At 31.6% G+C, this 15,140-nt stretch overlaps 1 protein-coding gene across 28 annotated transcripts in view; it reads right to left on the bottom strand.

The window, feature by feature from the left end:
* LOC145249568 (uncharacterized) overlaps positions 1-15,140 on the bottom strand; it is a 585,438-nt gene that overhangs the window by 196,244 nt on the left and 374,054 nt on the right. For all 28 annotated transcript variants that reach the window (XM_080111254.1, XM_080111253.1, XM_080111255.1 and 25 more), the window contains exons 8-10: positions 13,473-13,538; positions 11,473-11,530; positions 1,769-1,855 (exon numbers count right to left, since the gene is read on the bottom strand). In XM_080111254.1, coding sequence (XP_079967380.1) covers positions 1,769-1,855; positions 11,473-11,530; positions 13,473-13,538 — 211 coding nt within the window. The remainder of the gene's footprint in view (positions 1-1,768; positions 1,856-11,472; positions 11,531-13,472; positions 13,539-15,140) is intronic.

Below are 15,140 nucleotides of genomic sequence, written 5' to 3'. Positions count from 1 at the left end.
ATGTAAGTCATAGATTCTTTTCTGTCTCCTCCAGCCAACAGTTTGAAGTGAGGAGGCTGCTGAGCAGATATTCTGGAGTCTTGTTCAAGATGTGACAGCTTGAGAACTCTAGAGAAAACTAATTTTGTTGACCAGGATTTTCTAAGTTCTGTTGGCTCACCATTTTTGCATAAACATGTTACTTTTGGGTTTGGTTGTTTTGCTTATGGCATATCAACCCTTTTCAGGTTATTTGATGCTGAATACAGCTTTCTTGGAAATAGTATTCATGTTTCATCCAGTTATTTTGTAGAAGGTTTTTATTCTTCAAGCTCTTTGTATCTTCAATCACTAATTTGTAGTGTTTGGTTTGGTTGTTTTATAGTGGATTTTATCGTTTTTGTTCCCTGCCCTGCAGAACATGAGTTTTGCAACAAGAGAGGGAAAAGGGGTAACAGTATTAATGTTTGGTACATTTTAAGTAAAAAAACCAGTCAGGAAGTGGGGAAGATAAAAAGAGAAAGGGGAAATGGAAAAAGGAGAAAAGGGGGAAAGTTTGGTTGTTGTTTTTGGTTTTGGAGAACATAATTAAGTTTTGAAAAAGTATAAAAACAAATGCATCAGTGTTAGGTGCATTTCATCTCAGGATTGGTTGGTTGGTTGTTTTACGGCATATCAACCTTTTTCAGGTTATTTAATGCCGAATCTAGTTATTTTGAGGAACGATTTTTAATGGAGTATATTTGTTTTTTAAGTCGTATTCTATTTAACCCATAGTTGGAACCCTAACAGGTACTACCACTCCGGGGTCAGAGTGGACCTGGGAGCAATGGCAATTAAAGGGTGACTCCACACTCCCCAAGGCCCGCAAGGTGGGGCCTCACCTTCGAATATAGTTTTAGGTCATATCCAGGACCTTCATCTCAGGAAGCCAGTATCTTCAGACAGCCTGATCTGGTAGCAACAGGTTATTTTTTGGAAATGATTTTCATTGGTTGGAAATACTTTGAGTTAATACATTCCAGTTAAAACTTGCTAGCTTTAGTAAGTGACTAAAGAGCATATCAAATGAACCAAAGAAAGAAAGGGGATAACTAATTTGAATCATTTACTGGCTTCTCAGTCTTACTAGATATCATGTAAAAACAGACAAAAAAAATTTGATAATAGGGCAAAAATTTCATTCACTTTGGTTTTCAACTTGGATTTTCTTTTGTGAAGGAAAACTTTAAACTCACATTAAGTTCATAATATTGATGAGTGGCTCCTATTTTTATGACTATTTTCAGATGCATAAAGACACAATATTGTGTATATTAAGTTTAAAAAAAACAAAAACAAAACAAAACATTAAAAAAAAAACCCAACATTAAAAAATAAATTACTCATTACTGAAAATAATCCAACTTGAAAAACTATTAATGGCACAAGAGAAGAAATTGTACATTTATAAAGAGAAACGATTATATTTTATTTGCATCCAAATTTCATTTAAATAAACAAAAAAACAAACAAAAAAAAAACAAATAAATAAATGTAATCACAACTCGAAATTGAAAGGAATTTCATTATATACTTACCCATTTTTCTGCACTAAACTGTCTGGATTATGATACCTATTATTATTATTATTATTATTATTGTTATTATTGTTATTATTGTTATTATACAAAATGCAAAAAAAAAAGAGATTGCCTAATATATTTTGACATGTGCATAGCATATCAGGGATTAGAGATATGATACGTAGACATTACACTGTCTTTAATTAATTAGAAAGTGAACTGACCTTGCGTGGCGTCTGTTTGTCTGTCTTGTCATAAACAGCAATGCCTTTATGACTAATGCCCAGCCACCATGGAATGTCTTTCTTATCCTGGAAAAGAAAAAAGGGTTCAAGATTAGAGAAGAGTTAGACAGAAAAACACTTCATTTGCTTTTCTTTTTTCTTAAAAAAAAAAAAAAAAAAAAAAAAAAAAAAAAAAAAATGAACATGGATATAAATTACACATTTTATAATGAAATGCATAGATTAAAATGATGCAAATCTACTGAATAAGACTGTCAGTCGGATTTTTAAAGTCAAACCTAAATAGCAATCTGTTTGACGCAAATCTATTTCCTCAGACCTAGCCTATATTTTTTTGTTGGTTTACCCACTATGTTATTACAAGTATATTTTTGTTCAGTTCGATTTTTTTCTGAAAATACATATTTTAACTAGATTTGATCGTTTTGTTTTGTGGCATATCAACCCTTTCAGGTTATTTAATGCTGAATCCAATTTTGTAACAAATTTTCATGCTTCAAATTCTTTGTCTTCATGTATTTATTCATGATGTTTGTTTTTTTTACAGCATATTGACTCTTTTCAGGTTATTTAATGCTGACTCCAGTAATTTTGGAAAAGTTTTATGCTTCAAATCCTTTATCATTTTTTAATAGAGAATTATCAAACTTATCAAACTTTGTTTCTATCCAATTTTCATTTGCTATTGCTGTACCACGTTAGTGTCAATATAGTAAAATACTTCACAACAATTTCATTTTTTCAAAAACATAACTTTTTTATCGAGGTCTTTAGAAAGTAAGGTTGTCAAGTGGTTAACAACCACTGGTGATGAGAATGGTGACTAGCCTCAGAGGTCTATCCCATGAGCAACGTTTAAAGACTCTAAATATTTTTTTCTCTTGAGTGCAGGAGACTTCAAGGCCATCTAATCCTCACCTACAACATCTTTCATGGATGGACCTGTTTTTCACCTCTACTCTGGATTGCGGGCTTCGTGCGCACGCAAAAAAGGTCTCGCTTTGATAGTTCCGGAGGCTTCGACACCAAGCAGCATTCTCAGTCCAAGTGGCATCTCTGTGGAACTAGCTACCTGATAAGATCGTAAACCAGCCCACGCTACAGGGCTTCAACGTGGCCTTGGACAGATGCTAGTCGGACCTCCAGTTTCTCTTTGTACATAGCCTCCTAAATTCTCACTGATTTTTTCCCTTTGCAAATGGCAATCGCTTGTGCGTTTATTATTTGCCAATTATATGAATGAATGAACAACACTGACTGATGACCTGGATGTTCCAAGTTCAAATCCAGTTCGTTCCACAAAATCACTTTCACTTAGGATATTGGCGACCTTCATGTTGTCCCTACCTAAGTACCTGATGTCTTTCTAGAAAGAATCCTGACTAGAAAAATACCAGGGAAACCAATGCCAACAATAGAATCTTTAAATTCATACTTGATGATGATCTTTTATCTAACATAAAAAATTATCTTGCGAAATTTTAAATGCTGGACCTAAATTGTATTAAGCTGACCTATCTAATTTTGATTCTGACTAGCCAATTTGCATTTGTTATTGCTATACAATGTTACTGGAAATAGACTAAAGTAAAAGTACTTTGCTACAATTTAAAAAAAAAAAAAAAAATCCAGTCCAGCAGTTTTTTAAAATACAGATATTCTTAAATAATTACCTTAAAAGAAAAATCACCTAAGGGAAATAATTTTTATTCTTTTAATAAGTAGAAAGTAGATTGGAGAGTAGAAAGTGGATCTCCAGTTTTGTCAGCCTTGTAACTATCACTTCTCTTATTTTGTCATTTAATTCCTCTTATTCCATGAACGGTGTTTCTGACAAAGGGAAGAATTGGTGTTTTTTCTGAGTAGAAATCTATATGTATAACATTTACTGTTGGTTAGTTTTGACCTTTTCATAGTATTTTAAAACTCTTTACATAAAGTGGCTTCATGTCTTGTTTACAACAATTTCCATAAAATAGTTAAATAAAAAAAATACAAAAAAACAGTTAGCATTCTTTACTTGCTTTATTTTTTGTTCACGGTTCATGTAAAATTGTTTTCTCACTCTTTTTCTTTATAAACAAAAGCAAGGTTCAGTTCATTTATTTTTTACTTTCATCTTGCTTCATTCAAAAGAAGACGTGGTTAGCGAATATAGAAATATTTACAAAACAAATTCAAACATAATTGATTTTCAGCAATACTGGATCAGTACAGCTAATCTATACATTAATACGATAGCGCGTGTGTTCTTTTGTGTGTCACACTTACATCCGGGTCGTTTAATTGTTATGTTGTTCTATTTCTTGTCACAAATAATTTTACCAAAAATTCTTCATAAGTTTTGGTTTTGACTATAGTTGATAGCAATTAAGTCATCTATTTTTTTAATAAATAATTTTATCAAGAATTCTTCATAAATTTTAGTTTCGGTTCTGGCTGAAGGAATTCAAGTATATATATATATATATATATATATATATATATATACACACACACACATATATTTTTTTCATAAGTTTTTATTTCGGCTTCGATTCAAGCTAATGCACCCATGTCACATGGATATATTTTTTTTATTTTTGAAATCGCAACTTTATAGCATAAAAATCGATAGAACATTAACTCTATAATAATATATACGAAATCTGCAAGAATTAAATCATATTTAAGCATACTTTATGACCAGGCTTTACCGGGCGTTTGTGCTAACTTAGATAAATACTTTTGCATTTTAACAAAAGAGGTACAATAATATCAGAGCGTCTCCATTTACACTGAACATCTACAGAATGCCAACATCAATATATTACATATGAATGAATCCCCTGTGGAATTTCCACAGGTCCCGCTAGTTATTATTATCATTAATGTTATTATTATATTGTTCTGAAATGCTTTACTTTAAAATAGTGTTTGCATTGAGAGAAGCCATGTTTTTAATAGGTTATTTTTTTATGGCAATAATCCAACCTCAAACTCAGAATGAATTGAAAAGTCAAAGCAAACATGGAAAATTGGAGGAATATTTCATTTAATCTACCTTCTCATGCTTACACAGCTAAATAAGATCTTAACCTTATATATTTATTCTACAAGAATAACTTATTTATAAATATCAAAACCCTTTTGTAATAAATTGTGATACTATCAGCATTCCCCTCACTCCAAATGTTAACAAAGGTTATAGGAAGTGAGCTTAGTAGAAAGACAATGGAGAGGAAGTTGTTCACCAAGGAACACAAAAAAAAAGCTGAAAAAGGATTGTTAATCAAGGTGTAACAGCTGACTGGAAATAAACATTGGACACACAGGTCATATATTTAAGGTTAGTTTATGGAGAGTTTTAGGAGTGGCAGTGAATTTTGCGACAGTATACAGCAGTTAGGGACTGTTTATGAACATTCTTCAGTTTGTGACAGCTGAGGACAGTTTCCAGTTTGAGACAGTAGCTCGGAGATTATGCAGAGAGAGATCTACAAGATTGGAGTCAAAGCAGGATGAGAGTAAATCGGGACAAGATAAAAACTGCTGGGGACTGACACGACAAACAATGCTTAGAGTTCCTTTGTCTACACTACATGACAATATCACCCCCCCCAACTGATTAACATCAAGTACTCGTCTTGTATTGTTTTATCATCACAAAGATGATCATTAGGTCACAAAATAATCAAGAGTAATCTTCCCTATCCTATGATTTTGAAGAACTTTTTAACTATGTATGAAATAATGAATTTTCACGACATGTGCACCATTTATTCAAAGTGAAATAAAACTTTCTCAAGTTTATGCATTCCTCATAGTGTATTATTTAGTTTTCTAACCTCAACTGTAAAAGAAACATTTTAATTTGAGACGATCGGATGGCATAAATCGGTTAAAAGTCACAAGCAAGATCACATAAATAATGAAAGTCTTAAAGTATCATTATAGACATTTAAGAACGCAAAATCACAAATTAAGTGCAGTAAGTAATAAAAAATAACCTTTATTTATGACTAGTAGAGTTACTCCTTTAATAGATTCCTTTAAGAATGATTTTCTTTCCAAATTAGTACACAACACTGATAGAATGAAAAAAAATTTTTGTTTTTAATGAATGAAATCCGAATTGAATTTGTTACCAAAAAAGTGCAAGAAAAAGACAAAGAAGAAGCAGGAAAAGGAAGGTGAATAAGAAAAGGGTGAAAAAGAAGGAAAAGGTGAAAAAGGAAAAGGGTGAAAAAGAAGAAAAAGGAGGAAAAGGCGAAAAAGGAGGAAAAGGCGAAAAAGGAGGAAAAGGCGAAAAAGGAAAAGGCAAAAGAAAAAAGGGTAAGGAACCAAGTAAAGATAAAGAAGAAAATGGAGGCAATAAAAGAATGCAACAAAAGGATAAGGAGAAAAAAAAAGGAAGGCGAAGAAGAAAAACAGGGAAGGACGAAAGGGCAAAAAGGAAAAGAGGAAAAGGAAAAGAGTTTTAGGTGGTTATAGATGTGTTTTTAATCAAATTGTCAAGCTGGAGGAAATGTTTCTGGGGCATCTGTCAATGTGACACATTCATAAATTAAATTGCTTTTAGGATATATAGCAACTTATCTAGAGTCCATAAACCACAAACAGAAATAATATGTGGAGGCAGCAAAAAAAACCAAAAAAACAATTCATATCACATGGACTTAGGATTGACGCTCTGTTGGGTAAGGTGGGGGTGGTTAATGAATCATTGTTACTAATATCATCACATTAAAAACCAACCTTGAGTCTAACTTTGCTCTCGTGGGGAGGCAAATAAATAAGGACTACATATCAACCCCTCAAATTATCAAACAAAATTATTTCACCAGATTTTCAAAGTCTGACCCTCATAGCATTTAAGCCTACAAATTAAACTTTGCTTCTGACTGGACACTTTTTATTAGCTATTCTCATCCCATGTTATTGGCAATATAATAACGTTTTTCACAACAATTTATTTTTTAAAATACCTTAATACAGCTGAGACAGCTGATAACATGAAACATTTTTAAATCACCTAAAAATAAATCCAAACATGAGAAAATAACTCATTTGGAATTGAATATAAGTTTTCTACCCTAAATTTAAAAATGCACCATAAAAATTTAAAACTGAAAGAACCTTACTGCATTCTGGGCAACACTGTAGATACAAAAAAATGAACCCGTAATACCTAGTGTGGTATTAGTCCTCGGTGAACAGCCAGCTTCTCCCGGAAGAGAAAGTTTAGAAATTCACAAATAGTTCCTAGCTGCGTGTATATCCTAGTCATAGGAAGTTTACATAGCAGCTAGCATTCAAAAATAGTTACCACATCTGGTACTGGTCAGGCTCCACGTCGTTTAACTTTGGTGATCTAACAAGAACTAGTGTTTCAATGCTATTGTGCTGTGCAGGTATAGTTAGTGGGTTAAATAGAGTAAATTAGGCTCTTTAGCTATGGTAGGGCAACTAATCTAGGAGAAGGAAAACTTAAATGCACTTCTGATCAAGTAGGTCCTTGACATATGGTACATTGTTTACCTGTACAGACATTACTATTTCTTTGCTTGGCCACAAAAGCAAAATGTGACACAATGTCATTCTTAATGTGAGGGAAAACCAGCTCCTCAAAAAGGGGAATTAGGTAAAAATAAAAAGTAATATAGAAGGGTTTCCCTTACATTGACTAAAGACAAATTAACTTAAATGGAGCATCAGAACAGACATTATTTACCAAGTTTTTTTTTTTCAAATCCTGTTGAGTTACTAGTCACCCTCTTAACCAAATCAAAATTTAGTCAGTGATCACTAGGGCTAGAAAACAGCAAATTCTTTTCATTGTTTTGACTCTCCTGTGTGTATCCATTGATATCTTATATGCTTTTATATATAGTCATGTGGTTCTTGTCGGATATATACTCGAGAGTCAAAACAATAAGAATATTCTTTTGTCATAGCCCTAATGATCACCTGACGATTCAGCAAATAGTTTCAGTATAACTCATTGGTATATCTATCTACTTAAATGCATAATCATTAATTACTATTGTCTTGTTTGGAGGATAAACAGTTTTAAAATACAAAAAAAAAAAAAGGTAAGATTGTATATCTCAGTACCTCACAATATTATCTTAATAATTATAAAACTCCATGGACCACCTGGGCAGCCTTGCATCTTGTATTATATTAAAAGTCTCATTTTGTTTGTCACCATCTAAAATTTTAACGTTATGACTAGCAAACTAAGGCTGGACCACTATATGTTTTGGTTTTGATTTGGCTGATTGCACCTTAGTCAATTTAATTTTTAATTTTTTAAATCACTACCATACATTGACTACAATATAATAATACCTGGAGTATTAGCTTTATAATAATAAATGTGAAATCTGCATGAATTAAAATATATTTAAGCATATTTTACAACCGGGTCACGGGAGTGGGGTACTCTATACGGAGTACAATATAATAGTCAATAGAAAATTGGATCTATAATAATAAATACGAAATTTGCATACATTAAAATATATTTAAGCATATCTTACGACCAGGCAACGCCAGGTAGCCTTCTAGTTATGATTATAAAATGTAAGTAGTTATTGTCTAATTGAAGGTATAAATAATTCACATGACTGAAAAAGATTTCATTGAAGAAATCACTTATGATATTCTTATGAAGCCCTGTTAATTGTTCTTTTCTGGTTCGATCAATAAACAGTTTCTTGAAAACAAATTTTTTTTTAAAATCCTGTTTTAAAAAGCAATTAAATTAAATTCACCAGAACATATTTCAGTTTCTTCTTAATTAAGTTAGCCATTTCAATCTTTTGTTAATAGTAAAAAAAAATTAATTACTTTGTGAAATTTTAAAGAAATTTAGAAACAATGTTTTTGAATTTTTTTAAATGAGAATTGATTATTTGTATTTTTCATAACATTATAAATAATGATCTATAATGATAAGTAAGATTGTACATCTAAAATCAAAAATAGGTTTAAGGCTCCTAAAATTCATACTAGAATTGTCTGCAAGTGGAAAAAGTACTTGGAAAACTCAGTTTTAAGTTATTCTTCTGGAAGTTTAAGGTTCAATCCTCAGTGTGGGTGACATTAAAAAAATAATTATGAATTATTTAAGACTTTTTTTTTCTTTTTTTACATGAAGGAAGCCACTCGGGGATAAGGGTTATTGTGTGTACAGTAATCAATGGGATAGTATCATAGTAATCGTTAGTATTGGGGATTTGATAAAGTGTCTTATTTAATGGGGCGGTTCATCAGGAATTTGTTTATGTTAGGCTTGAAGACAACCAAGTTGTAGTCAGGTGGGAAACAGGCAAACGGAAGAGAGTTCCACAGTCGTGCACTTCTAAGAAAGAAGCTCTGCTCATGGAAGACTTTTACTCATTCATGGGATGAGAGCATATAATCCATGTTTGAAATTCCTTTTAGATTCCCAAGTTCAACAACATACAGAGATTACATCAAGTGAAACGTTATAAAAATAACACTCAAGATGAAAGGAAGTCCAAAGAATCCAAATAATGCGAATTTAGAAATATTTAAACTGTTGAATAGCAAGTTATTTCTGAAAGATTGGAATTTTTAAAAGCTTTTACATCCAATAATTTTATATATATATATATATATATATATATATATATATATATATATATATATATATATATATTTATTTATATATATATATTTATATATATATATATATTTATATATATATATATTTATATATATATATATTTATATATATATATATAGAGAGAGAGAGAGATAGATTAAGAGAACATTAAAATTATAGTTTTACAGCAATTTGCTTAACAAAAGTAAATCAAATTTTTATTGTGGGTGAAAGAAAGCAAAGAAAATTCATGTATCATTATGTAAAACTGTCAGAATAAAAATGATTAAACATTTTTATTCAGTCATTTTTGTTTTTGTAAAAACAAAAATGACTGAATAAAAATGACTGAATAAAAATATATCAACTGCATCATGTCATTTAATATAGAAACGATAGAATCAGAGAAAAAAAAAACCCATAAAAAGTGTTTGTACAGAAAAAAAAAAAAAATGCCACTCACAGAAAAAAAGAAAACCTGCTACTCACAAAATAATAAAAAAAAAACAATTCTTTCTGCAATCCAACTATATTTGGTACAAGTAAACTTCAATCTATGCCTATGTTATACAAGGACACTTTGGTGATCATCTCCAGAGTTTGTACAGATTTTCAATGTTAATTTTCAAGGACATTTCAAGGCTTTTTAAAGCCTTCTCCAGACAAAATTCGAGTTTTCAAAACAAAATTGGGAGTGTTTTAGAATCTACAGCAAATCAGAAAATTTTTTGGTTATTTTTAAAGTAGTTTTAAATGCTTTTTATTTCATCTCACTTATTAACTCTATGGATTGGCTTTTAAATTTCTAACCAAGATCGCTACCGTCTTGTCCATTTTTTGCCCTGTCCAGCCTTTATGTTAATTTTTTTGGGGGTGGGTGGGTGGTCAGGGGGGTTATCAACTGGAAAGTCCTGTCTGCTGAAGGAAAGATTTTAGAGGGGGGGGGGGATTTATGGTGGCCACACTACCCCCCCCCCCCAAAAAAAAAAAATGAAATTATAAATGAAAGCAAAAAATAAGGGGAGATTTATTTCAATTTTATTTTTAATATTTCAACACAAATTTTTACTGGACATTTGCAAGATATTTTCCTTATTTTCAAGGATTTTTCAAGGTAATAATAGAAATAAGACCTTTTCAAGGCAAAAGTCAAAATTCAATCTCATCAGAAAGAGATGGAATCCTGAAAGGGATTCATTGAACTTTACCCTGTCCCCTCTTACTCCTCGATTTTTATCTAGGGCTATACAAAGAATAACGTCTCTCAAAACAATCCCAGATTATTTTTCAACTGAAGTCGGCCATCACAGGTTAGATCAGAGCAGTGCAAAATGAAGAGTGTCAGAGTTATTAACAATTTTGTGCATTGTATTATGGTGTGCTTGCAATGTAGATGTACACCTAGCACATCATTGAATGACGATAAAACAGACTGTTAAGCATTCATGACAGAAAACTGTATGGACAAGTCAGACATAGACTGAAGTTTTATTGTATCAAACAGATTTGGTTTGATTGCAGAAAGGATTATGAATACCTATTCATTGTTTCCAGGGAGTGAATTTATTTGCAATTTTGCATGTTGTATCCAGATGTGCATACAATGCAAAAGTGCACATTTGGAGCATATCATTGAACAGCAATAAAACAAAGCCTGTTGGACAATCATAATTGAAACTTGGTGGACAAGTCAGGCATAGACTGAAGTTTATTATGGTTGGATTGCAAAAAACAAATTTTATAATTTATCTTTGAAATAATCTCACAGATCAAAATCTGAAAGGTTAATGTCCAGTAATCCTATAAAGGATCATATCACCTACTGATGAGAAGATAACCAAAGTGCCCCTCCCCGCTGCATATTGAATGATAATAAAATAAAAGCTGTTAGATATTCATAACTGAAACTTGTTGGACAAGTCAGCCATAAACTAAAGTTCATTTTTACCAAATATGGTTGGATTTCAAAAAAGATTGAATTTAATTAGTAATTCCACGAGTGGCATTCTTTTTGAGTCACAGTGTATAAAAGGAAAAAGTAAAGAAAACAAAAACATGTCAGACTTACTTTCACTTCATAATAGTGATTTCCATATGTTGGAAGAGCTTCACATATTGTCATATAACTGCAAACAAAAAACACAATGTTTATTAGAAGTGACAAAAAAAAAAAAAAAAGGAAAAAAAAGTGGGGGGTGGGGCTTCTATGAAACTAATGAAATTTAAACCTCAACTCTGCAACCAAAGATGTGCCCCGCAAGCAGGATTTACAAGAGTGAGGAGAAAAATTGGTACATTGTTCTCATGCGTCAGATAGCAAAAACGGTGCGTTTGAACTGTAATTATTACTATATTTTTTTCTTTTTTTGAGCAACTAAAATGAAAAGCAAAAATACATCAGCTGTAGTATTTCCTGTATCTTGTTTCCACCTCCTTTTATGCTTGGTATATAGATGTCAAAAATATAATTATCCTGTTTATAAATCCCAAAACAAAAATTCCATGAGCAATGTTTTTTTCCTAAAACTACCCATATGTGGAACACAATATGGCGAGGCTGCTTGCCAGCTTACTATAACATGGTCCTTTTCAAGTCTAATGTAAACAAGTTCTAGTTGACCTAAATAATCAAATTCTGCCCGATCTTTCACCATTACAAATTACCACGATATTGTATGAAAATTAAATCTTACGAATATTTAACATAATCAGATCTTTCCTAGAGAAGAGAAAAATCCAGGTTGTTCTCAATATCTGAACAACATGATATTAATGTGGGTTTGCCTTGGGGGTCAATCCTAAAACGTTTATTATTTCTAATATTTATAAACCACCTCCCAGATAAAATGGTGTCTGAGATGTGTATATTTGCCGATGACATCATGCTTTATGAAAGACACGAGGGAAAAACGAATGTACACATCCAAGGCAATGTCAAAATCCTTAGAAAACGATCTTCAGTCTGTAGTGGAATGGGGCCGTGAATAGATGATAACATTTAATGCTACTAAGACTAAGCTTTTTTCCTTTAACAATTACAAAAAACTTTCTCAACCACCGATTGCCATGATACCTACCTAAAAGTCCATCCTTTAAACTTCTCAGCTTAACATTCACAGGCAACATGAATTGGGACAAATCCATATATGGAATGTTATGTTAGCCCATAACCTTGATTTGTTGCATAATATTTTGGTATCCTCACTTTGGTGTGTGTCGTATATTTAAGATGTCTATTTAATGTTTAATCCCAGTGCTGATGAGACTTTATTTTAATTAAAAAAACAGTATATCAGAAAAAGGCATATTCTGATTTGTGGTTAATATTAAATTATTGGAAGTCTAAAATAGTTGTTCCATATGTCATTTTACCATAAAGTTGTTTTTTTAGGAGGTGGCAAACTTTTAAATGAATCACAAAAGATTAATTTTTGGTATTTATAATTTGAATACAATTTTAGGCATATGGCTTTAACAATAAAAAGGAAAAGATTGGTGCCAATTATAGTCTATATTTTTAAAGTTTAACATGAATCAAACTTTTTCCCCCAAAAACCTGTTTGTGGAATCCATAGCCCTTAAGCCCCTGGAGGGGCATATGCCATCTACAACTTTTGTAGATGTTTTTGTAGCAAGGAGTTCTTTTTACAGGGTGAGGGTGCTGGCCCCACGCCCAACCTTCTCAAAAGGTACATACAGCGCCTAGCCTTCCCAAATTGTCACCCATCTGGTACTGGCCAGGCTCGATGTTGCTTAACTTTGGTGATCTGGCGAGAACTGGCGTGTCAACGTGATTATGCCGTACATTTTTAAATATGGAAATCCTACTCTTTACCCACTTCAGTTTCAATCTTTTCAACATGATGTTTACTATTAAACTGCTAATCATTATTATCCTTGAATGGCTTTTGGGCTTTGACAAACTGCAACACATATCAATAAATAAAAAATAAAAATTTCTAGAAAAAAATACTCTTTGATTAACTGGGGCTAACTCAAACGATATCGTTTTTTTGTTTTTAATTAAAATTCTAAATACTTTAAAACAAACTAATAAAAAAAACTTACTTGACAATAGCTAAGCCTCGTGTTGAGCCTTCAAGTTTTTGGTAATGGAATAACACCCTTTCCTCACTGCAAATAAAGAAAAAAAAAAAACAATTTTTAAATGTTGAAAACATTTGAATTTTATTTTATTTTCTAAACTTAAAAATATTTTGGGATACATTTTTTAGATGAGGATTGATAATTAACATTATTTGTACTACTGCTCTCATCTTGCTTGTTGTATTCATAATCTTTTATAATCTATTCAGGTGCATCATTTGAAATTTGAGAATATTCTATCAAATTTGAGAATCTTTATGTCGAACTCTGGAATCTGTACATAAAGATTCGATATTGGTACAACTTTTGGAACCCGATAAAAATCAACTTTCTGTTTGTTTGTTTTTTTTAGTTTTTTTTTTTAACTGTTTACATAAACTACAAGAAAATGCTGAAGTGCTTATCCAATCAGAAAGCAAGAAAAACAGACAAGTAAATTGATTAAATCATAAATTGTCAAGAATTTACAAGAGGAAAAGAAAAGGATGAAATATGCAAAACAAAAACAAATAGCTGTTTAGAGTTAGGTTAGAGAAAAAAATAAGAAAAATAAGAAAAAACCACTAGTTTTTTTTTTCAACAAGTATAAAAAATGAAATAAATCGTTAAAAAAAAAAAAAAATTGAAAAAAAATTCTCATGAATATATATATATATATATATATATCAATTGTTTCATTAATTTTCTAAGAAAAAAAAAAAAAAAAAAAAAAAAAAGATTTTCATAAAAAATAAACATACAATGAGTGTTTTTCTTGCTTTAATGTTTCATTTTTTTTCCTGTTGGAATACAGTCTCATTTTAATTTTGATGCCATTTCATTTGGGCTTTTTTTCTAGCTGTTTATGTAATTCTGAGTTGGCAAAATTTGGTTTTGTCCAATTCAAAAGCTGTAACCAAAGATTCTTAAGTTGAAAAAGATGCATCAAAAAATATCGGATGTTACATCGGCCGTAACGTGAGTATAACAGCTAATGTTGAAATGATTAATCGGAATTAAAATCAGGAATCAGAAAAATTGAAACCTTTTCGGGTATTTAAAAAATTTGTGCTTATTTTCCAATACCAAAAGCAATATTTAGTCCGTCACCTTACAGATGCTAAACTTCTGACTGACCAACAATATGGATTTAGACAAGCCCGTTCCACAGCAGACATCCTAACTAATCTCTGAACGTATATACCATTCACTGGACAAAGCGGGGGAGGGCAAAGCGGTAGCTCTAGATATATCTAAGGCTTTTGACAGGGTATGGCATGAGCGTTTCCTCAGGAAAATTAGATCATATGGTATCACTGGTAGAATACTTAACATAATTAAATTCTTCTTAGATAAGAAAAGAATCCAGGTTGTCCTCGACGGTCGTACATCTAAACAATATGATATAAATGTGGGAGTGCCTCAAGGGTCTATCCTTGGACCTCTATTGTTCTAAATATTCATAAATGACCTCCCCGACAAAATTGCCTCTGAGATGGGTATATATGCTGGTGACACCACACTATAACAGGCACAACAGGAAAACAAATGAACACATATCTAAAGAAATGGCAGAAACACTAGAGGATGACCTCCAATCTGTAGTGGAATGGGGACAAAAATAGATGGTCACATTCAATGCCACCAAGA

Source organism: Euprymna scolopes, chromosome 28 (genome assembly GCF_053919585.1).
Source record: "Euprymna scolopes isolate OS-2025 chromosome 28, ASM5391958v1, whole genome shotgun sequence".
Taxonomy (NCBI): domain Eukaryota; kingdom Metazoa; phylum Mollusca; class Cephalopoda; order Sepiida; family Sepiolidae; genus Euprymna; species Euprymna scolopes.
The sequence above is the reverse complement of the archived record's forward strand: the minus strand, read 5'-3'. Positions and strand labels throughout refer to the sequence as shown.